Source organism: Colletotrichum paranaense (genome assembly GCF_030867605.1).
Source record: "Colletotrichum paranaense strain IMI 384185 chromosome Unknown Scaffold_1.1, whole genome shotgun sequence".
NCBI classification, from domain to species: domain Eukaryota; kingdom Fungi; phylum Ascomycota; class Sordariomycetes; order Glomerellales; family Glomerellaceae; genus Colletotrichum; species Colletotrichum paranaense.
The window spans coordinates 4,430,740-4,453,526 of NW_026848959.1; the positions used below are offsets into that span (position 1 = coordinate 4,430,740).

A 22,787-nucleotide genomic window follows, 5' to 3' on the forward strand; every position below is an offset into this window, starting at 1 on the left:
AACTCATGAGCAAGCGACGTTCACGTTAGGCGTATTGTCCTTATAGATCCAAGGACGACGCAAAAACTCGGCTTATCTTTTCGGCCTCTCGGGTGTTCAGACCGTAGAGTCCGCTTGTGTAAGATTATGGGGCCTGGAGTGCTTGAAACCCCGGCGAAGGCTCGATCGCAAGCCTCGCCCGGCAATCAAGCAATTGCGGACTCCATTGTCGCTGCATGGAATCCCTCCAACACAGCAGACCGGCACCAGCAAGGACAGCAACAACAGCAGCAGCAGCAGCCTCTTCAATCCAACCAACAAAGCAAGACATCTCGAAACCAGCCCCTCCCACGCCGCGTCTGCACAGCATGCCGTCGCCGGAAGGTCGGTTGCGACAAGAAACAACCGTGTCATCACTGCGAGAAGTCTGGAACAGACTGTGTCTATCCGCCTGAAGGAAGCTCGGCTGCGCGGCAGTTTCTCACTGACAATCAGCTGTGGGAGCAGCTTCACCGTCTGGAGCCGATGTTCAAGACCTTGGCAGAATGTATGCAACAAGGCAATATTCCAGGATCCTCTGCCCCGATCGTAGGGTCAAGCTCCCGTCCAGAGTCAATATCAACACTCCCTCAAAGGCAACTACCAGAATTCAATAATGATTCTGCCTCACCTTCACCACCAACCCCCCCGAATTCAATCGGCTCGTCGACAAGCGCATGTAGAGATACAAGGAAAGAGAGCGTCGCGATCAATTTCAGCACTATGCAGGTGGAACAGGCCGCGATCTCTCTCGGCCCGAAATCTCCGGCGGGGATTCTTGATTCCACAGACGGTGACGCATCGAACATCGAGATTCCCAACATTGACTGTGACAGTGCTCAAGGCGATTCGGTCAACTCTTGGTCACCATACGGGACCTCGACGGGGAAGCTCGTTAGGGACGACGGTCGTGAAAGATACGTCAGTGGAACATTTTGGGAAGCTTTGCATACCGAGGTACGCCAATCTACCTTAGAGAAGGCAGTTAGTGATTCTCTCGTGATATGCTGATTGTTTATCGATAGAATGACCTGGAAGATGGCGTGATCAGCGAGGACGATTCCGAGTTCGAAGAGCAGACATCATCGTCTCGGTCAGAGCTTTTGCAGTATTCCTTGCTATCTACTGGCGGCACCCAAGAAACCGACACTTACTCCCTGCATCCTCCTCGCGATCAGAGACTAGAAGCATGGCAGCTGTACAACACCAACGTACACCCTGTCGCTACCGTCCTGCACATACCCTCGGTTGAACTGGCCGTCCTCGAAGCAATGCAAAACCCACAAAATCTTACAGCCCCCTTGGAAGCCCTCTTGTTTGTCATCTATGTTGGTGCAGTAAACAGTCTATCCGATGATGAATGCGAGGCGCGTTTCGGATCAGCTCAATGTGATTTGTTGGGGAAATTTAGGCGAGGTGCTGACGCTGCGTTTGCTCGTGCGAGGTTGATGGTAACGGATGACATGCTCACACTGCAAGCTTTTGTGGTTTACCTCATTACGTTACGGTGCAGAGACCCTACGTATTCATGGAGCATGACAGGACTAGCTGTGCGGCTTGCTCAGTCCCTAGGCATGCATCGAGATGGGAGCACGTTCGATCTCCCCCCTTTCGAAGCTGAGATGCGTCGACGATTGTGGTGGAATATCTGCATTCTAGATACGCCAGCGTCCGAAGACTACTCGTGTTCATCTGGCCTGTAAGTTGTTCATACCCATTAAACGATTGCATCGAGACTAATCACGTTTGTCATTAGTCTAGAGTTGAGTAGCTTCGATTCAAGACCCCCAATCAATGTGAATGATGAGGACCTATACCCGGGTATGACAGAGTACCCCTCCGAGTCTAAGGGAATCACGACCATGTCCTTCACTGCTGCCCGTTGCTGGGCATCAGATATCTGGCGTACGATAATTGACACTCGGAGAATCGACCCAACATCCGGAATGAACTTTGTCTCAATGACGATAGCCGACAGGGAGGCCTGGGTTGAGAGACAGCGAGAAAATATCGCCAGCAAGATATCCAAGAGTCAACCATCTCATGGCTCTTTACACTGTGTAAGTTGCACACAACTAAGGCATCCAAACTTCAGACATGACATCCAAACTCTGACGTCGCATTTGCTCAAGCTTACAACCTCCTTTGTCGGCACCATTGTCGCAAATCTACGCCTTATGGTCCTCAACCCATTATCATCTGGTGTTTCCCTCACCGACGAGCAAAAGAGACGCGCTTTCCAGAACGCCATCGACTGTATGGCGCATTCATACCGTCTCCGAACTGATCCGCAAGTAGCGCAGTGGTCATGGCTTACAAAGTGCTACAATGAGTGGCACGCTTTTGCGGTTGTTCTTTCAGAGCTGTGCAACCAGCCTTTGGGTAGGGATGCCGACAAGGCATGGCGAGTTGTGGAGCAAAGTGCTGTTCTTCGTTGGGACTCATCGACGAGGCATAGTCGGGTACACCAGTGGCGCTCAGTAATGAGGAGTATTGACAAGGCGAGAAGACGGAGAAAGAAGGAGTTGGGTCGCCGGAAATCGTTTTTATCAGATCGGCGCTCATCGTCGGCATCCTCTGCTGCGAAACGTCCGATATTGGAAGGTCGGTTCTCGTCCAAGGGCATTGCAAGACCACATGCCAGCACGAATCTTGTTCAAAGCGACAATGCTCAGTCGGGTGCAGTTTCTATGCCCCGTAGCGCTGAGCGAGAATTCGACACAGCGATGTATAATGCAGACGAGATGATAGGGCCCCTCTTGGAGATGGACGATATGTGCGATTTCACCAATGCAGACGGCCAATTGTATTTTAGTCATACCTAGAGTATCAAGTGAGCCTCTTTGCGGTCATGGAAATTTCGCGTCTCAAGATGTCAATTCTAACTAAGATATCTAGAATTTTCCAGAGCCCAGAGATGCGAGATCAGCACAGTCTTGCAGCCAAGACCCCTTGAATATCTTCCTTCGTCATGTGAATTATACCCAAGAGCTCGTTGTCCCGACTATAATCCTGTGCATGCTCTGGAGCAAAGGTCGCTCTCATTGCAAATGCTGCGAATGCCTTTGGGCTGAACTTGCCCGATGCTAGCTCATGTTCGGCGTTCTTGACAAGCGATTCGGTGTTGACTGCAACCGCCTTCCAAGCATGATCTTGATCCAACGCTTTGAGAGTTTCTAGTAGCTGCTTTGGGGTCATCGCAAGGTCTCGGATACGAACGGCCTTGTTCTTAGTTGCGTCCAGGTTCTTGAGGATAGCAGCAACAGCCTGCGCGACTGTCTTGATCCTCGTTGCAGAAAATGTTGTGTCCCCGCCATCGAAGATGTTCACTGTCCGGGTCGAGAAGTTCGCAAATGCCCCGAGTGACAGGCCTTCGTCAAACAAAACGCTGTTGTAGACGTAGGTATAAGTCAATCCAGTGTCCCGGACTTCCTTCTCCAGGTAATCTTCGACCTCTACCTTAGTTCGGTAGGTCGGAAAGGCACGAATCTTAGGGTTCTGGAGATCCGCACCGAACTCCGACGGGATGAATCGTTTTACCCCAGCGGCGATCGCAGCATCGATGAGTTTGAACTGGCTCTGCAATCCACTCTGCTTGCCGACTGCAGAAACTACAACGTCGGTGCCCCTAAGAGCATTCTGAAGTGACTCGGACGAATCATAGTCGACTTCTACCACTCGGGCTTTGACAGGGTAATCAATCGGGGTGCTTTCGCGGCGAATTAGGACTGTCACATCGAACTCGGCATCGAGCAGGGATTCTAGGATACGAAGACCCAAGTTACCGCTCGCCTAATCGAGCACGCTCTTCGAATCAGTTGATTGCTCTGGGGTTGAAGTGATCGTCGTTGATCAAAGCATGTTATGACTCACCCCAGCCAAAGCAACGGTCTTGGTTGCGTTGTCTGATACAGCCATCTTTGTGCGTGTGGGAAAATGCTTGAATTTGGAATTGTAAAAAGAGGACAGCGATGGATCACAAAGACAAACAGAATGGTAGAGTCAAGGGGCTGACAGTTGCATTCTAATATCCCTCGCGACTTTGAGCAAGGTTAGACCTTCTGCGGGGAGAAGGCTACCTACATTACGTGACTCTCGGGGTCGTTGCGCCGCCTCGCTCTTTCGGCCGACTAGATGAGATCTGCCCGCCGCCTGTTCGGCACTTCGACGGTGCGTCGCTTCTAGGTGTGAAGAAGCAGTTTGATATTCAACGGATTAGCCCTGGTGTAGGTATGCTACAAGACTGTGTTGACGTGCATGTACAAGAAAAAGTATAGCAAGTGCCATTCTCCTAAGTTACTAGTACGTGCTCAAGTCCTAAGTTTTTTTTTGCTTCTCGATCAAGTTGTTTGTGTTGATCCGGTACATGGCAACAAGAGCCTCCTTCGCCTTTTCCATATTCAAGTTCTTCTGTCGCTGCTGAATCTCCCGCTGGCTCTCAAGCAACTTATCCCTGATTTCAGCCCACTGCAAAGTGGATCCTGTCTCTGCAACGGTCACTGGGCAGACTTTGCCTCCTTGCTTCCTCCAGACTCCGTCTATGAGAACAGCTTCGATATCTCGAATATCGCTGTGACGAACAACCGCAGTCAAAGGATCCGAGTCTGCTACGCAACTCATTGTCACACTCCCGGCAGCATCAAAGAGGATCAGGTCAGCCAACTTTCCCTCCTTTAGGGACCCAATCTCGTCCCCCAAAAGCACCGCACGCGCTCCTCTGATGGTTGCTGCGTTGAAAGCATCCTGGGTGCTGCCCGCCGGCTGGAGATTCAGTTTCTGAGGAGCGCCATCTGAACCATTTGTCTCCGCAATCGCCTCGCGTTGGCGCGCCATCTGCAAAGCAGATCGAGCGAGAGACAGGATTGAGGATGTGTTATTTGTGTGGCAATCGACACCGATCGTGTAGTTAATGCCTGATGAGAAGGCAAGAGGCCAGCCGAAGCCCATCTGAGCTTCCGTGTCTGGAGTGCTCGACACAGCAACCTGGGTTTCAGCCAGTTTGGCTTTCTCGCTCGCATCGAGGCCTGTGGCGTGCGACAGCAAGATGTCACTAGGTGACTTGATGAGACCATAAGCCTCCAGGGTGTGGATCAGGGGGTTTGCTCCTGGCTTCCAATCAGAATTTCACATATCCATGGGAAAATAGTAACGCCAAACGCCAGCATACGTACCAAAGGTTGGATTTTTCGCGTAGTGAGAGGTAAAAAGCTTGATACCAGCATGGCGAAGTCCGTTGAAAATGCCTACGATGGCCTCTTTGGGGAGAAACCAATAGTCGAATCCGAATCCGATTTGAACCCTCCCGTTTCCATAGGGCTGTGCTTTTGCAAGCTCAAAGATATGCGCCATGCTTGAGTCTGGCATGATATCCATTGATAGCTCGCAGGTTTTAGAGTCCCATTTCGTGAAATATGGGGCTTGGGAGTAGGCGAAAATTGAGCGAATGCCTGAAGCAATTGTGGCTGATAGCGCTTGGGTGGCTATGTAATGAGTTCATCAGTATGTTATTCTGCTAAATAACTCCTCCACACGCCGAAAGAGTCCTACCATGGTCATTGGTTTGATTGCCATGAGCATGATCAAGTACGAAAGTTGTTCCAGCATCTATCGCTTCCAGTGCGCCACCCAACTGGCCCCAGAACATGTCCTTGGGAGAATAGACATGGCTTTGCCAATAACCTGAGCTGTGTTAACGAGGCTGCTCTATAATTCTTCGTTGATATAGGCATAAATTAACTTACCAGAGGGAACGTAGTCAAAGATTGATTGGTCTGCATGGCACCCCTTGAGCTGGGTCTGCCAAAGGTGGTGATGGGTGTCAACAAAACCTGGGCTAATGATCTTGCCGCTGCAGTCGACGAGCTGAGCTCCTGCCGGGAGTGCAATTGCTTTTCCAATCTTGGCAATACGGTTGCCTTGCACAAGTATGTCGGTGTTCTTGAGAGGCGTCACATCATCTCGCTCATTGTGAAACAGTAGGGTGCCTCCTTTCAGCAGAATGGAGCCGGTTGCTTGAGGCGTAGTTTGGCTTGTTGTCATTGTGCGACGCGTATCGGGTGTCGGTTATGATTGGTCAAGCTAACAACGAAAATCGGTCCGTCCTCGAAGTACAATGTCACCGTTAGAGATGGAGTTCTTAAGCAGATGTATTTAGGGATAATTCACTTACCCGAGCCCGGACTTACGGAGCGGGGCAGCGACAGGTGACCGGCAACTTCGGCCGAGAAATCCGAGAAGGCCGGTACCTTGTCAATTGCATTAACCAGTCAACGAAACGAAAAGAGAAGCACGGCGCCGAGATGGAATTCAACAAGGATGTGGAACCCTTGTCATAGTCGCTGCTAACTACGTAGTACAGTATCAATGATGAAAAGGAAGAGACTTGTGACCCCTGCATGTGGTTCTAGTGCCAATTGTTACACACTTATCTGGTGAGACCAACGGAAAGGGAAAGGGAAAGGAATCAATCGTCGATGTGTGGAGATTTGAATTATTATTGCCTTCTACTACAATCGAGGATGCGACTGCGTCGTTCTAAAAATTGGTTTGAGCGAATGTGGCGGTTGCATGGCCTGAGGTGGGCAACGCATGCGGCGACCAGAGAGAGGAGCCACTAGGTATTCCCAGATATGTCTGCAGAGCATATGTTAAATCATGGGAGACGCGAGTCTGATGTTCATCGTTTGAATTTATATCTCATCTACATGCATTTGCTAAAACATAATGGTCTTTGGGAGACTTAAAGAAGATTCTCGACCTAAAGCTGGTGACGGACGGCACTTTAGTCGCTCTTTTGGAAGATCATCTTGTTCTTGATATGACCCAGCTTCTCGATCTCGACCTCAACCACATCACCATCGTTCAAGCAGCCATTGGTGTGCCATCCTACGCCCTCCGGCGTTCCGGTCATAATGATAGTTCCTCGACGCAGCGTGCGACCGCGAGACACGAATGAGATGAGCTGGCGGCATGACCAAATCATCTGAGACGTGTCACTGCTTTGACGGACGGTGCCGTTCACAGTGGTCGTGAGCTTCAGATTTTGCGGGTCGGGGATCAGCTTAGGGGACACTAGGCTGGGTCCAATAGGTCCGAATCCGTCAAAAGACTTTGCGTAGCCCATTTGATATCCGGAGACGTCGAGTGCGTGAAGGTTACGCGCTGACACGTCGTTGCTTACGGTGTAACCAAGAACGTAATCCAGCGCCTCGTCTTCGCTGATGTCGAATCCATCTTTGGCGATCACAACGCTTAGTTCACCCTCGTAATCAAGTAGCTCCTGCGCGTCTGGGTGGATCTTGATATCGTCCAGCGGTCCTGCAAGCCTGTCGGGAGGGGTAGCAAAAATTACAGGCTTCTTGGGCGGTTGGAACTTTGAATTGAGAAGTAATCCTTAGCGCCTGCTTTGATGGAAGCCTTTCACGTTCAGTCGCATCACTCTCACCTTTGTTTCGCTTGCATGAGACTTGTAATTGACCCCAGCACAGATAATGAGAGGTGTGTTTGGCAGCGGACACAATAGCTACGTAAATGAGATTAGTCTGTGTAAACTTCAGTTCGAGATTGGACAGTCCTACTTTGCCGACTACGGCTTGATCATCAGATACGTTGAAGCCAGACTCCAAAGTACCCAATACTACTTGCACTGTCTTTCCAAGCAGCTCCGTTGCCGGAACGTTGTTGTCAATATTGCCATATCTCTCAACGCCTTCCGCGTCTTCAAATCGTATCAATCTGTCAAATGACATGACAACTTATTGAGATGAAGATTGTCTTTTTTCCGGTTTCGCTTTGATTATGAGTGACCTGAAAACAAGGGGGCGTGGATTACTGGCTGCTCTGAAGCAAACATAATTTTTGTCGTCGGTCGAGTGGGATTATATCTTAGTAGGACGGGGAGACATTACGTCGACGCAGTCTGGTCTCGCAGCGCGTTGACGGCAGTGGTGGACTGTGCTGGAGAGAATGGCCGGCCGAGGATTTGCCTTTCGGCAACTTACACCGAGATCACGGGAGTTAAGTCGCCAGTCAGTTTACCCCAATTCGGGGATTCGGAGGGCGAAGGCAATAAGAAGCGTGGAAATACCAGTAATTACCACTCTCTTCCAACAAGCGTGATCATTAAACTTTCATATTCACATTCAACCCCTCCGCTACGTTGCTTCTCAGACTGATCGTCACCACTGCATTCGGTTCACAAAATGACCCAACATTCGGCTGATTCTCGCATCCTTCTCGATCGTCTCTCTCACGTCCGTTATGGCCACCCCGACATTCAGAAAGCAAAGGAGTTCTATACCGACTTCGGTTTGATACCTGTGCGGGAAACCGAGGATAAGGTCTACCTACGAGGATTCGGAATTGATCAGTTTTGCTACGTTGCTGAAAAGACGAACGACGGAATGAGGAAGTTTAGGGGAGGCGCTTGGATTGTGCAGTCCATGGCTGAGCTAGAGAAGGCGGCGAAGCTCCCCGGATCTACCCCGATCGCCGACTACGATGCTCCAGGTGGAGGGAAAGTCGTCATTGTCAAGGATCTCCTAGGAGAGCCAATCACTTTGATCTACGGCCAAGAAGACCGCGTCCCCGAGCTTAGAGAGGTTCCCAAGCCAGTAATGTGGAACACCTGGGAGGACAAGAAGAGGCTCGGTGAGTTCCAGCGACCAGATCGAGACCAACCATCGAAAGTACACAAGCTCGGTCATTACGGGTTCGAAGTGAACATCGATCGTCTGCACGAGGTCTTTGACTGGTATAGCAAGGTTTTTAATTTCAAAAAGACCGATTGCCTTTACCACCCCCAGAATAATAAGACAATCATGATCTTCATTCATCTCGACAAGGGCAAGGAGTTCGTCGATCATCATGTTGGTGTCTCTCCGAACGCTCTGAGATTTGGTATGAGCTGACATATAAAATGCAGAACATCTTCATCGCTGGTTCGCCCGAGGTTACCGATGGAATCAAGGCTCATCATAGCAGCTGGGAGATAGATGATGTTGACAGCCAAGTAGTTGGCCACCACTACTTGATCCGCAAGGGACATATCAACGTTTTCGGCGTGGGAAGACATGTCCTCGGCAGCCAGATCTTTGATTACTGGTAAGAGTCTTAGCTTCAAATGTTTTCTTGATCATGGCATCCCTAATATCCCTGTCTAGGTTTGATCCCTCTGGATTTGTTGTCGAGCATTACGTCGACGGCGACCTCGTGAACGAAGACTCTCCAAATGCCAATGAGCCAGCTGTTGCTGCCACAGTCTCCAGCTGGGGACCGGATATTCCTCGTGCCTTTTTCACGAAGAGATACGAAGATCTACCGGGACTCAAGGATTTCCCTACCATGCCGATTGAGGCATAGATTTGAGAGCACAAACAAGGCACTGAGAAAAGAGGCTACGGAGAATACTTGCCAGAACTTAGGCCAGAGTAAGAAGAATGCAGCAGTTTTATGAGTGTCAAGAGCAATTTCAGAAATGAAGCAAGTGTATTGGACCTTACTTAGTTGCGCAGTATTTACATTGGGTTTTCTGAGCCGCTTGGATCCAATGGGTCTTGGAAATGGAAAAAACACCCACGGATGTGATAATATTCTGAGCTCGACGCGTTCTTGTCTCAACTACGAACAGCTGTTGATTTGGTGAGATATTTGCTTTCGGCCACTCTCGGTGCATATATCCCGAAGATCCGTCTGAAGTATGGGTCTCAAACCACCAGGACGCACATATCAATGACCAAAGTACTTTACCTTACTAAGTAGAGGCCCCCTTACTTCTACTGCGAATCTGACAACCATCAAGTTGACAAGATTCCTACTTACATTCTTGCCTCTGGAGCTCAGGTTCCCTGCTCCACTTGTTTCAACCTACCTTACTAGACACTCACGCTAAATTCAACGCCCGCGCAGACCATGTCACCACCAGTTCATGCGCCTATATCACCCCGGGGGACGATGACGAACAGGGTAGCCCTCGTGTCGGGTTCGTCAAAAGGCATTGGGGCTGGAATTGCAATGGAACTCTCAAGTCGTGGAGCAAACATCGTTCTGAACTACCCTTGGGGTTCTTTGAAGCAAGAATGCGAAGCTACTGGAGCGAAACTCCAAACTGATTGGATCGCGGTCTGTGCCGACCTCACGGCGGATGAAGGGCCAGAAGAATTGGTGCGCCAAGCTGTGGCAAGGTTCGGTCACATCGATATCCTCGTGAGCAATGCCGGATACGTGCCCATTGCACACCTCTGGGACGCTGACTTGAGCATGTGGGATCAAGCCATGAACCTGAATGCACGCGGCGCTTTCGCACTGGTCAAAGCAGCGCTCCCACATCTCACGCCTTACGAATCGGCCGACCCTCCGAACATGTCTGGTGCTATTGGCGGCTCCCGCATCATCATGGTGGGGTCAGCGGCGTCCCGAGTACCGAAGCCGACTCAAGGAATCTACGCAGCGACCAAAGGGGCTTTGGATGCAATCTTGCGTGTTTGGGCAAAGGAATTACCGCCGAAGTATGGCTGCACGGTCAACATGGTTGCACCAGGCCCAGTGCTGACAGAGAGTTTTCTGGAGCACTTCTCTCCCGAAGAATGGGAAGGATTGAGAGAAGTCTTCATCAGAGATACACCGGTGGAAGGTGGTGCGGCATCTGTTGAAGATGTCGCATGGGCAGTTGCGTTCTTAGCTGAGGAGCGATCACGGTTCATCAACGGCGAGTACATGTTTGTGACAGGCGGTGTGTCCATGCAATAGAAGCTTTTTGTCAATTCATCTTACTTCCTAATTGACCATTATCCGATCACTACATTTCTTGACTACCTTACACCACTACTGTGAAATCTAATACGCACACCGACTGAGATTTGACAATTTGGTTTGTTCAACTTATGCAATGACTGAAATGGCACACAACAAAACATGGATACACAGAATGCTGCCTACTTCTATCTACCATTCCGAATGCACCAAATTTACTTAATTCCTCTTTCACGGCTGCATGTGCTCCATGATGACACTTATCACATAACTTTAACTCAGCTCTCTCGACCTGAAGCAGTCTCGTTCGTAAGTCGACTCGTCAACAGCAACTCCCAGTCGGGGTCGGGAATAACCTGCGCTCGTTAGAAAACCATTGGCATTCCGATCGTCGATAGCAGAAGGCAAGGCGTCGTTCTTACCAATCCCTCGAACTCGATGTTTTTCGGCCGAGTCTTCAAATCCCCAGATAGCCGGATATCATAGCGCGTGATATACTCGATCAGCAACAGCTTCATGGCGACCTCGGCAATGTATCGGCCTGGACAAGCATGCCTGCCATAACCCCATGTTAGGTCCTTTTTACCTACCGTCACCATTTGATTGCTGCTTCGGGCCTCGTCTTTAGCGACGCGCATTCGATAGAATCGGAGACCATCAAACACCTCAGGATTCTGGAACAGATCTTGGTCCATGTTGATGGCTCCAGTCGGCAATGCGATGCGTGCGCCTTTCGGGATGCGAAGGCCGTTTGATAATGTGAAGTCCGACATAACCTTCCGCTGAAAGCTTGCTGTTATGATTGGTTGATGTCAGTTGAAACGTCCCCTCATTGCCGTAGTATTGTGTTGGACTTATACGTACCCAGATCCGGCGGGTTCAATCGCTGAGTTTCCTTGATGACACTATCCAGCTTCATCATATCCGTCAATGATTGCTTGCTGAGTACCCCGTTCCCTCGAGCCAGGACCATTTCAATCTCATCACGAAGCTCAGAAATGTACTCCGGGTAAGTCGCAAGATCCATGAGACACTGGGTGACTGTTGCAGCCATAGATTGAATGGCGGCTACGCACAAGTTGATTTGAGAAACTGTGTGCGTCTCCACGTCGTCTGGGCCAAGAACCATGTCGGCAAGATAGTCCAGCAGTGCGGGAGGACAGCTCAGGGGCTTCCCTCCAAGCAGCCTTCTTCTTTGCAAAGTCTTGGCTACCAAAGCTTTGCCTTCGCCAAAGCGCTGCATCATGATTCCGCGACCCTTGACAAATCGATGGACAAAAGGTCGCAGCGCTGCTGGCCACTTCTTCAGATTTTCCGTCCAAATGACAGCAGAATGGACATGCTCGCTGGCAATATCCAGCCATTGATCATTATCCGCCGACTCAGCGCTGTGAAATAGTCTTGCGGAGACACGAGAAACCTGACGCATAACGTGTGGCCACGGCTTGACAACTGTGGGAACTATTCAAAAAGTAAGTATTGCCAAAGGTGAAAGCATTATTAGGTGAAGTCCAAAAGTCTCCAAGAAACGCCTGAGAGCCAGGTTGCTTTGGCTGAAGGATTCAAGGATTTGAGACTTACCTCCATAGGTTTCGAGTGGCCAGTGGCTGCGTATCAAATCAATAAGTACTGGAACATATTGCGCTGAGAACAGTTAGATGCATGATTGAGTCTTGGAATAATAACTTCCGAGGACTGCTCACGAAGACTCGGGTTCAGCTTCTTGTTTACGATGGCGATTTGTTTCTCATCGAGGTTGCCAACTTTAGTATACTTCTTCATACTAAACTACCATCTCCAGAAGGTTGAGCAGCGAGTTAGAAACGACTTCTTCACTGTTACGAGAATAAGTGAATTCCATGTCAGGTACGTACCTCTTCTTCGAGAAATGCAGCGAAACTCAGGGATTTGTGGCTTCCTAGCCCGTGGAGTAGCTCGAGGGGTATAATGATGTTCGTGCCTGCAAAATTGTCAACGGCAGGGAACATTTCGCGAATGTCCCCTAGTATTTTCCAACTAACCCTCAGTCGTGTTTATCCCAAATACCCGATTTTGGAACTTATCGTTGTCAGAAATTCAGCTTGGAACCCCGTTATTGCTAATCACAATCGCAAAAGAAATGAGCATACTTTGTTGTAACTTGTGATGAACAACCTTCTTGTGTCTTTGATGAAAATATCAATTCGCTCCTGTCGATCGGGTACCTCATCTTCCAATGCAATCGAAAGTTTTGGCATTCTGACCTCGACTGCAAATGACCAGAGAAGCAGGACCCCGAAGGCGCAAGCGCAAAGAATTGTCCATCCCGCCACTGCCAACAGGTTTTGCTGAAACTTGTCCCTTAAGATTGGGTAGTAGAGCCCAATTTGTGCAGACATTGTAGATAGGTTTTGTGATAGCAGTGACTTGTGCTGGGTCAATTGAGTTGTGCTGTGTTCTTTTGACGGTGTGAGTTCAAGTTCAAGTGAGCATTGAGAAGACGTTATTCATGTCTTGTCTATTGACCTCCCCGAAGCTCTCCGGTCATTATGCCAATACCGATTGCTTTCCCAACCCTGGCAGATTGTATCAGCTCGGTCACATGCCTGGGGCGTGATTGAGCTCCGGAGTTTTCGGCCGACACGCTGTGGCGGCTTACAGGAGCTCGGTTTCTCGGTCATTCTACCAGGCGTCCAGGCAAGCACGTATCCTGGGTACTAATTTTGAATTCTTTACTGTATAGGACATGGTCACAACAGGGCCATTCTGGCTAATGCCCAACCGAGTGGTTGATAGAATGCAGCACCTAGATTCAGACGCCTTCGGTCACTAGCTGAAGCATTAAGAAACCTTATCGGATTCTATTATCTAGTATAATGCATCTGTGTCAGCTCATATCTCATATCTCAGTCACTGCGTCATCCGTCTTCTGGGCCTGACATCTACCCCACGCCCCATCATTGTCTTTGCTTATTGAAAACGTGCTTGATTCCCAATGTCACCAGACAAAGACCTCAGTCTGGCCATCGTTGGCGGTGGTATCGGTGGCCTCTGCCTGGCCCTATACATCACAACTCACACAAAAATCCCGGTCACTGTGTATGAGAATGCTCCAAAATTCGGCGAGATAGGAGCCGGTGTCGCCTTCGGACCAAATGCAGTACGAGCAATTACGAAGATATCGAAGCCACTGGCGGCTGCAGTTGAAGCTCGGGCGAACAGAAACATTTTCGCAGACAAGGAAAACATCTGGTTCGACTTTAGAGTCGGGATGGACAGTGCCGATGAGACCGCCAGAGCCCGTGGTGTCGTTGCCGGGACGTACCTCTGCTCTGTGGAGCATCCCGAACCAGGAAGCTGGATGGTGAATCGCTCGCATCTTGTTGATGAGATAGCCAAGCTCCTTCCGACTGGAATAGCGCATTTCAGCAAGGCTTTACACGGTATAGACGACCTTGGAGACAATGGTGTCCTTTTGAAGTTTGGGGATGGGACGTCAGCGAGGCATAGTGCCGTCATCGGATGCGATGGGATCAAGAGTCAAACCCGACACATCATGCTTGGAGAAGATCATCCCGCCACCAATCCCTCTTATACCGGCAAATACTGCTACAGAGGAATGGTTTCGATGGACAAAGCTGTGGAGCTTCTAGGCGAGGAGAAGGCGAAGAACTGCCAAGCATATCTGGGGTACCACGGCCACATGCTCACCTTTCCCGTTGCTGGTGGTAGAATGATGAATGTGGTCGCCTTTCAGTCATCAAAGGAATGGCCTCACAAGACGATGGTCATCCCGGCAACCAAGGAACAGATGCTGCAGAGTTTCAGCACATGGGGTCCAGATGTACTCAACATTGTTCGACTTATGGGCCAATCAGATATTTGGGCGCTCTTCGATCTTTCGCCTATGGAGAATTACCACAAGGGCAGGATTTGTCTCCTCGGAGACGCTGCACATGCTTCAACACCCTTTCAAGGAGCCGGTGCGGGTATGGCCGTGGAGGATGCCTATGTTCTCGGAAGGCTCCTCCACAATGTCCAGCAAGCACAGGATCTGTCTGGCGTTTTCAAATCCTTCAGTCGAGCTCGAGTTGAACGCACGCAGAATCTCGTTGCTACAAGCCGAGAAGCTGGTCACTTGTGGCACTTTGAAGCTGAGGAGGATGACCTTGGGAAGATTACGGAGATTATGAAAAACAGGATGAGTTGGATTTGGGACAAGAACCTTGATGATGACATTGCGCAGGTTACCACAGATCCCCAGAGAGCAGATATTCAAGATTAGGTAGCTTCAAGTACTTTTGTGTATTGTAGTGATGATACTCATACTAGTATTTTGTGTATTGAACATGTGGAGTGCGAATATGAACCGGCTTGATGAGAAACACACCACGTGGGCAGGTAAACACCATAGAATCTTTTGAACCCGGCAAAGACAGATGATCATACGTTTGAAAAGTACTTTACGCACTTGGCAGCCCAGAATTTGCAACAGAAGCAAGCTGAATATTTAATACTAAATGTCTAGGGACACGAGCTCTTGTCCAATCTATGCCTTTGGAACAGCGGGACTGATGCTCATGCTCTGTTCAATGTCGTGGATGATATCGTCAATGTGCTCGATGCCAACTGAAACTCTGACCATTTCGGGCGCAACTCCAAGATCGATCTTTTCCTGTGGTAGCATAGGTTTATGTGTTGTCGACCAGGGGTGCATGGCAGTCGTTTTCGCGTCTCCATATCTAACTATAAATCAGCACAAGTAGCAGGTGGGTGCCAACGGCACGGTATTCGTCACTTACCCTGGGTTATTCGAGATCATCTTGAAGTTGTCAACCAGCTGTTCACCAGCATCCGCTCCGCCCCTGATTCCAAACATAAGTACCGCCCCAGCTCCGCGGGGTAGATACTTCTGCGCGAGCTTATAGTGAGGGTGACTAGGAAGACCAGGATACGAAACCCACACTACGTTTTCGTGTTTCTCCAGCCAGTTCGCAAGAGCAATGGTATTCTGAGCGTGTCGCTCGCAGCGCAGACTCAGAGTCTCGATCCCGAGCACGAACTGCTGGCTGTTGAAAGGAGAAAGACAGGATCCAACGTCTCGGAGGATCTGCCCTCGAATGCGCATGATAAAGGCCTCTCTCCCAAATCGCTCGGAAAAGTTCAACCCATGGAAGCCAGGACATGGTTTGTTGAACTGTGGGAACCGAGTCGAAGATCTCCAGTCAAAGTTGCCAGAATCGACGATGATACCGCCGGTTGCACTTCCGTGACCGCCGATCCACTTGCTCATGCTCTCGACGACGATGTCTGCTCCGTGCTTTATGGGCTGGCAGAAGTATGCGCACCCGACGGTGTTCTCGACTACAAGAGGAACTCCCTTCTCATGAGCAACTTGCGCAATGGCTTCGATGTCCGGAACATTGAAGTTGGGGTGTCCGATAGTTTCGATATAGACGGCTTTGGTGCGTTCATCAATTGCTGCTAGGGCTGCTTCCGCAGATTCTTCCACGACGCGACATGTTACGCCGAACTCTGGTAAGAGAAAAGAGAATTGATTGTATGCGCCGTGATAGTAATGCTTCGTCGCTACAATGTTCTCACCGTGCCCAGCCAAAGCAACCATGGTCATGAACACGGCTGCCTGACCGGACGAAACTGCCACGGCTGCAACGCCACCTTCAAGGGCTGCGACACGACGTTCAACCACGGCTGTAGTTGGATTGCCCGTGCGGGTCGCAATTTCACCCTCTTCCTCAAGGTTAAATAGCCGAGCAGCATGAGCTGAACTGTGGAAGTTGAAGACGTAGGTCGAGTAGATCGGGACCCCACGCGCAAGCGTTGCAGAGTCAGGAGTTTGCCCTGCGTGGACTTGTAGAGTCTCAAATTTGGGAACATGGTTAGATCCATTCTGGGCGACTTGAATCACTCGCACATCCTGTTTTTGGTCTTGTTGGATGGTCTCCATTTTCGAGTCTAGCGGGAAGTTTTCTCGACTTAGGATTGATGTAGTGAACAACAGCAAAGGGTGGTAATGTCAATAAGAAAATGACGAAGCCCTTCGCCACAATATGCTTTCAAATTATTGTCTCAAGTCCAAGAAATGGCTCACGACCTGAGATTACTATGACTAGTTGCAATTCAGTTGGTCCATGTCGTTGGAGCAATGGGTCTAGTAAGACGGCGGAGGTGGGTAAGAGGCATTATCTCGGGCATCTCGGGCCTTCGGCTGGCGACCCCGAGTTGGAAGGATGGTTCGCTGGAATTCGGGTGCCGCGGCATTCCATGCTTGCAATCATTCATGATGCATCGAGTGATTCTCCCTCGTGCCAAGATACCAAACGTCTTCAGTCCAATGTCCGAGATTTCATATATTTCAGTCTAAAGCTGCAACTACTGGCCATCTGGTCTGAAAAAGGAGTATCAACGCATCGTACTCTCTACTTTATTTACAGTCACTCCACACAAATCTATAAAAATGACTGCCGGCAAGAAATTGAAAGTCATCATTGTTGGCGCCGGCTTCGGCGGGCTTGGAGCCGCAATCGAATGTGCACACCGTGGCATGGATGTCACGGTGTTGGAGAAGTATCCTGACTCCAATAGCCAAGGTGGTAAGCATCACCAAACCGCCCCTCTTTTTGTGTGGCAGAGCTTTGGTCGCAATGATCTACGAAACTCACTACGGTTCTCCTTGGCAGATATTCTTGATTTCTTCCCCAATGCTGGCCGTATCATCAATCGATGGGATGCAGGCAAGGTTGGCCAGCAAATTCACGACACAGGTTGTAGTCAAATCCGCACCATGGAGCTGTACAAGTACGACAGCAAATTCATCGTTGATGTTCCGTGGGCAAGGGATGGAAAAGAACACAACATCACCTATGCAGGCCACCGAGGCAAGATTCACTCGATTTTCCTTGCTTATGCGAAGACCTGTGTCCAGGACATCAGGATCGGCGTCTCAGTCACGGATTACCTTGAAGAAGAAAGCCAAGCAGGTGTGAAGCTCAGCACTGGCGAGACTATTTGGGCCGACTGTGTCATCGCCGCAGACGGCCCACGATCCATCGCTCGAGCACAGGTTTTGCATCTTGACGACAAGAAGATCGACGAGACCACGAGCGGCTGGTCTGTGTTCAGAAGCTTCTTCAAGACTGACGAAACGATGAGAAATCACCCCGGAATCAAGGATCTTTTCCACGAGGATAGAGATACTGTTCGATTCTGGATGTATGACAACTTGAGCCTGATGGCCTTTGTTTGGAACCAAGCCCAAGATATTGCCTGGGTCTTGGTTCATCCGGTGAGCGCTTCAGCGTTTACCCAAGATAACGTCGATAACTTACTTACTGACTCACGTTGATAGGACGACAAAGAATCATCTGAATCTTGGTCCAATATCGCTGAAAGAGAACATGTAGCAAAGTGGATGAGTTTCTTCCCAGGAAGAGATGCACAAGCGCTCCTCGACGTTACACCTTCTAACAAGACCATCGATTTCAAGCTGGTCTATCGGCCAACCATAGACACTTGGGTTAGCAAAGGTGGCCGTACGATTCTCATCGGAGATGCTGCTCATGCCAATCTTCCTACTGCCGGACAAGGCGCTTCACAAGCTCTCGAAGACGCGGTGACGGTTGCTGAGTGTTTACAGTCATCCAACGGAGACGTCAAACTTGCACTTGAAGCCGCACAACGGATCCGGTACCATCGGTCCAATGCAGTGCACAAGAGCGGACAACAGAATAGAGACGCATTCTACAAGATTCCCTGGGATGACATCGAGGCGGCCCCGGAAGAGTGGGCCAAGAAGCGGTTCCCCAAGCTGAAGCCCTGGGACCCTTTGGGGTTTGCCAGAGAGCAGTTTCCCAAGGTTGCTAAGGACATCAAAAACGGTGTCACGGGACATCTTAACGATGTCGCTGTGGCTCCGCCCCCTGACGGGTACTGGTGATTTGAATTCTTGATGAAGCTCGCACACCTAAGAATGCTTTGAGTTGTTACGTAACCAACTTATTAGAGTATATAGCATTGGCACGCATACTAGATGCATGATTTAGAAATGTTGGAATATTGATCCGAAGTATCAGGTTTGAAATGTGTAGTTACGTTCGAAAACTCCATACGATTCGCTGTGTTTAAGAATGGACGGCCAAGTTTACTCTCATAAAGATTTGCCAATTCTCCCATGCCAATTGAGTAAAAGGGCGAGCGAAAGCACATATGCCAAGGATTGTGGTAAGTACCTTAGACAATGAAACCATGAGCGTATGGAAACGACTTTGGGGGGATCTTGAATTCTTGGCCTGGCATGAGTTCTCAGAGATTGACGTTGCAGTGAGTCTATCGCGATGTCATGTTGCTTGCACTATTACTCCCTACGAGAATATCGAGATGTTGTGGTTGGGTGCAGGGACTCCGTACACTCCCCGCAAACTACATCTGCCGAATTCTCAGCGCCCAGCTGAACTGGAAATGCTTTCTCGGCGGGCATTCCGTCTCTACCATGCCACGTACCATGCTGAGTCAGAACTCTCAAACCGGTTCCTGCCTGCGTCGGTAAACCATCATACTCGGGCTCTGGAATTTGAAAGCCGATTGAGACACTGCTGGCGTGTACGGATAGTGCAGTCGTAACATCGGAGACGAAACCTAGTGGCGGATGCACATCTGTACGGGAATTCGTCACACATACTGTACAGAAATGAGGGTCCTTGGGAATTCCCATTTTGCGATCATAAAGGGGAGAAGGGGGGAACTATAATGTTAGCCTGAGGCATTCGGCCGAAGCTAGTGCCTAAAGCTCGGCACTCTCGGGAAATACGCCGCTCAACTATGAGCATGCCGCACAACTCAGCACGCACACAGCCAGACAGCGCGCGCTGTCTCTGAATCTGCGGCGTTTGGTTCAGGTGCACCCCTATCACCGGACACTCGTGGGTTCGTTGATCTAACCCGGAATGTCTTATCTATCGCTTCATGGTGTGTAGCAAGAGAGTGTGTGGTATCTCTAACGCGTACCTGGAAAAAAGAGAAAAATGCGCAGGTGGCCGGCTCAGCGCTCAGATCAACGTCAAGAAGAGATTTTTGAGTTGTCTGCGAATGAGTTGACAACTGCTACATTGACTTTAGATTCCCCAAATCACCACAACCAACACTTGAGTACACCCGACTGCCAGTCTACGGAGACAATTAAACCTCAAACTCAGACTCCGACTGTAACACCAGCAGAAAATACACCTCCGCATCCTGGATCCTCCGCCATCATGGCTTTGCTCACCCCCGGGCCAATCGTCTCACACGTGCTCATGGTCCTCGTGGCCATGTTGAACATCTGCATTCTTTCTTATGATGCTGGGATGATCAACAACTTGAACTCGGTTAAGCCATACCAAGACTGTGCGATTATCTGCCCGACCCAGTTTCCATAGCTAATGACTTTCAATAGACTTCAAGTTGAATAGCGATATGATTGGATTGAATGTTGCCATCATTAGTGCCGGTTCGATCTTCGGTGCCCCGATAGTGGGTCCTGTCGTTGATCGTTGGGGACGGAAGACCGGCCTCGCCGTTGGCTCCATCTGTATCATTCTCGGAGTTGTACTTCAAGCTTCGGCCTCGAAGGGTGAGAGCTCTTGCGGAAACGTTTTGCAAGTACGACTACTTACCAGCAACGCAGTTCCACAGCTCATCGTCGGCCGCTTCATTATCGGATTTGCCTCCCTCATTAATGGTTCCATTGCTCCCATGTGGGTTATGGAGGTGGCGGCGCCCAAGTATAGCTCAATTCTTTCAAGCACCGTCTTGACATCCGTACCTTTCACGTCGTTCTTGGTCAGTTGCATTGTCCTGGGCATCTACGACAAGCAGTCCGACTGGGCATGGAGAGGACTTATGCTTGTAAGTGCCTATCCCCTTGAGACAACATCAAGGCTCTATCTGATGTCTCTTAAACAGGGAGAAGCAGTGCCTTCTATCATCTCCCTGTCTCTCTTACCATTCGTCGACGAAAGCCCACGCTGGTTGTTTTCAAAGGGCCGCCATGACGAGGTAACGATGTGAAACATACTCCTGGTTTAGGGTCATTCGACTGAACATTCTCAAGGCAATAGGGGTGCTCGCTCGATTACATGCGAACGGAAACCGGGAAGATGCTTTGGTGCTTTCAGAAACACAAGAAATTGTCGCGGCTTTGAACCACGAGAAGGAGAGCAATGGAGGGTGGAAAGATCTCATTGCGCCATGTGAGCCAGCTTCAGCCAAGATGAGTCGCCGAGTTGACAACTAACTAACGGGGAAACACATCAGCCCCAAACCTGAAACGGTTCACAATCGCTGTACTAACGAATATCTTCTATCAAATTCTGGGCGGAAATATGATCTTGTATGTTACAAGGACGTACTCACATTCTGATTGTTCTAGCGCTGACGAGATCTTCTAGATACTTCTCGTCATTCTTGATTGGAAAACTAGGAGTTTCTGAGAGGAAGTCTGTAATCCAGATCAACATCGGTTTGCTGCTGTGGAAGGCTTTTTGCAGCGTGGGCGGTGTCCTCATCATCGACAAGATAGGAGCTCGCAAGCCATTGAGTAGATGCCCCTCGACATGAGTTTTCCGCTGGATTGATCTGACCTCCTTGTCTTTCTACCTAGTTACCGGAACTTCCGCCACAGTTGTTCTGTTTGGAATTCTGGCCGGCCTGTCTTACCTGACCGAGGTCCATCCCGAGACAAATGCGTATGCCATCGGTGCGATTGTCGTTGTTGCCCTGTTCCTACTTGCAGTTGCGGCAAGCTGGTACGTGAACGAGCTCTCAATTTCCTCAAGTTTACTAAAATTCGTGCAGGAGCATCTTGGCCTACACTTACCCTCCTGAGGTGCTGCGATACTCTCAGCGCGCTAAAGGGGTCGTAGTTGCCCAAGCAATCGGGTATGCATTCAGCTTCCTCAACCTTTACACCACTCCTCTTGCTATCGAAAGAATCTCTTGGAGATACTATGCCATCAACGGTGGTTGGAATCTTGGAATACTATTTGTCGTTACTTGGCTGTTTGTCGAAACCAAGGGCAGAACCTTGGAGGAGATGGATGAAATCTTTGATGGGGTTGTCTACTCGAACAATGTCATCATTGATGGCCAGAATTCTAAGAGTGATTTGGGAAAGGACGTCGGTGATAGTAGCAGTGTGGCCAAGAGGAAGCTTAGCAAGGTCAGCACCCGGGAGTAAAGCAGATAAACTGCCCTAACGGAAAAGGCTCAGCTGCGGATATGTACCAGGTATTGAATCAGGCTAGTCGAGGTCTCTCTGAATAATTCGAATCACGATGTCCTCAGCGCGCCACGCAACTCTCTGATTTCTGATCATTGTATTTTGACCCTGCGTTGCTGGACGACGACTTCATTCACCAACCTCGACATGACAACCCGCCGCGACGCCACCACGGTGTAGGATTCGGACAAACTAGTGCACTCCGCGGGGCTGAGAGGACACCGAGAGAAGCATATCATTTCACTGAGTGGATGGATGCTGTAAGATCTAGCGCTGACGATAGTCAACCTTTGAGTCCATTCGTGCCGCGATGCCGCGCTCGGGCACGGAGCTGAAATCTCGTGGCCGGCGCCAAAATACGCCACTTCAGCAGGCTATGGGAAGCCACAACGGCGATCGTAGAGAGAAAGAAGAATCTCAAGCACTGGTGATCCAACGGTAAAACTCTATTCCCCCTTTCAGGACTGTCTAAAATGATGAAGCGCCGATCCATCCCTAGCCGCTCGTGACGGCGCTAGAACATCGTAATTCAAAGCACGCGAGCTTGGGGTCGAAGGCGCTCCACGTCGAAAGCTTCTTTGTGGTGGAAGAAAACTAAACTTCATCGAGCAATGACGGTTGCTACGTCCAAGCTATAGTCCGGGACCATCACGTACTTAGCCTTCCAGCAGAGCCAACTCGGCGTATATGAAGGCCTGTTTCTCATCTCTTGGCGAGAGGGTTCTTGCTCATTTGCTCATTGTCGCCTACTTCACCGTCTCCAGGC

General features: G+C 49.8%; 11 protein-coding genes across 11 annotated transcripts; 6 read left to right on the forward strand and 5 right to left on the reverse strand.

Moving 5' to 3' along the window:
• Positions 1–126: 126 nt before the first annotated feature.
• CPAR01_01534 (uncharacterized protein) lies at positions 127–2,843 on the forward strand (the record flags this gene model as incomplete). The annotated part of the gene is made up of 3 exons (XM_060485823.1): positions 127–975; positions 1,044–1,717; positions 1,775–2,843. The coding sequence occupies 3 exons, from the start codon at positions 127–129 to the stop codon at positions 2,841–2,843; spliced, it is 2,592 nt and encodes an 863-aa protein (XP_060356680.1).
• Positions 2,844–2,943: 100 nt separating this feature from the next.
• CPAR01_01535 (uncharacterized protein) lies at positions 2,944–3,936 on the reverse strand (the record flags this gene model as incomplete). Its single annotated transcript, XM_060485824.1, has 2 exons — positions 2,944–3,810; positions 3,892–3,936. The coding sequence occupies 2 exons, from the start codon at positions 3,934–3,936 to the stop codon at positions 2,944–2,946; spliced, it is 912 nt and encodes a 303-aa protein (XP_060356681.1).
• Positions 3,937–4,335: 399 nt separating this feature from the next.
• Positions 4,336–6,057, reverse strand: CPAR01_01536 (uncharacterized protein; the record flags this gene model as incomplete). Its single annotated transcript, XM_060485825.1, has 4 exons — positions 4,336–5,123; positions 5,190–5,498; positions 5,566–5,697; positions 5,760–6,057. 4 exons carry the CDS (start codon positions 6,055–6,057, stop codon positions 4,336–4,338), a joined length of 1,527 nt encoding a protein of 508 aa, XP_060356682.1.
• Positions 6,058–6,799: 742 nt separating this feature from the next.
• Positions 6,800–7,766, reverse strand: CPAR01_01537 (uncharacterized protein; the record flags this gene model as incomplete). Its single annotated transcript, XM_060485826.1, has 3 exons — positions 6,800–7,390; positions 7,463–7,540; positions 7,596–7,766. 3 exons carry the CDS (start codon positions 7,764–7,766, stop codon positions 6,800–6,802), a joined length of 840 nt encoding a protein of 279 aa, XP_060356683.1.
• Positions 7,767–8,219: 453 nt separating this feature from the next.
• Positions 8,220–9,378, forward strand: CPAR01_01538 (uncharacterized protein; the record flags this gene model as incomplete). The annotated part of the gene is made up of 3 exons (XM_060485827.1): positions 8,220–8,885; positions 8,942–9,120; positions 9,180–9,378. The coding sequence occupies 3 exons, from the start codon at positions 8,220–8,222 to the stop codon at positions 9,376–9,378; spliced, it is 1,044 nt and encodes a 347-aa protein (XP_060356684.1).
• A 549-nt stretch (positions 9,379–9,927) lies between these two features.
• Positions 9,928–10,764, forward strand: CPAR01_01539 (3-oxoacyl-(acyl-carrier protein) reductase; the record flags this gene model as incomplete). Its single annotated transcript, XM_060485828.1, has 1 exon — positions 9,928–10,764. One exon carries the CDS (start codon positions 9,928–9,930, stop codon positions 10,762–10,764), a length of 837 nt encoding a protein of 278 aa, XP_060356685.1.
• Positions 10,765–11,045: 281 nt separating this feature from the next.
• Positions 11,046–13,145, reverse strand: CPAR01_01540 (uncharacterized protein; the record flags this gene model as incomplete). Its single annotated transcript, XM_060485829.1, has 8 exons — positions 11,046–11,123; positions 11,190–11,560; positions 11,632–12,228; positions 12,349–12,411; positions 12,471–12,555; positions 12,642–12,727; positions 12,789–12,825; positions 12,897–13,145. The coding sequence occupies 8 exons, from the start codon at positions 13,143–13,145 to the stop codon at positions 11,046–11,048; spliced, it is 1,566 nt and encodes a 521-aa protein (XP_060356686.1).
• A 596-nt stretch (positions 13,146–13,741) lies between these two features.
• On the forward strand, positions 13,742–15,031 carry CPAR01_01541 (mannitol 1-phosphate dehydrogenase; the record flags this gene model as incomplete). Its single annotated transcript, XM_060485830.1, has 1 exon — positions 13,742–15,031. The coding sequence occupies one exon, from the start codon at positions 13,742–13,744 to the stop codon at positions 15,029–15,031; it is 1,290 nt and encodes a 429-aa protein (XP_060356687.1).
• A 264-nt stretch (positions 15,032–15,295) lies between these two features.
• On the reverse strand, positions 15,296–16,714 carry CPAR01_01542 (O-acetylhomoserine (thiol)-lyase; the record flags this gene model as incomplete). Its single annotated transcript, XM_060485831.1, has 2 exons — positions 15,296–15,488; positions 15,549–16,714. 2 exons carry the CDS (start codon positions 16,712–16,714, stop codon positions 15,296–15,298), a joined length of 1,359 nt encoding a protein of 452 aa, XP_060356688.1.
• Positions 16,715–17,224: 510 nt separating this feature from the next.
• CPAR01_01543 (uncharacterized protein) lies at positions 17,225–18,703 on the forward strand (the record flags this gene model as incomplete). Its single annotated transcript, XM_060485832.1, has 2 exons — positions 17,225–18,052; positions 18,116–18,703. 2 exons carry the CDS (start codon positions 17,225–17,227, stop codon positions 18,701–18,703), a joined length of 1,416 nt encoding a protein of 471 aa, XP_060356689.1.
• Positions 18,704–19,787: 1,084 nt separating this feature from the next.
• Positions 19,788–21,979, forward strand: CPAR01_01544 (uncharacterized protein; the record flags this gene model as incomplete). The annotated part of the gene is made up of 8 exons (XM_060485833.1): positions 19,788–20,148; positions 20,198–20,649; positions 20,707–20,799; positions 20,855–20,993; positions 21,058–21,133; positions 21,192–21,340; positions 21,404–21,548; positions 21,598–21,979. 8 exons carry the CDS (start codon positions 19,788–19,790, stop codon positions 21,977–21,979), a joined length of 1,797 nt encoding a protein of 598 aa, XP_060356690.1.
• Between the last annotated feature and the right edge of the window lie 808 nt (positions 21,980–22,787).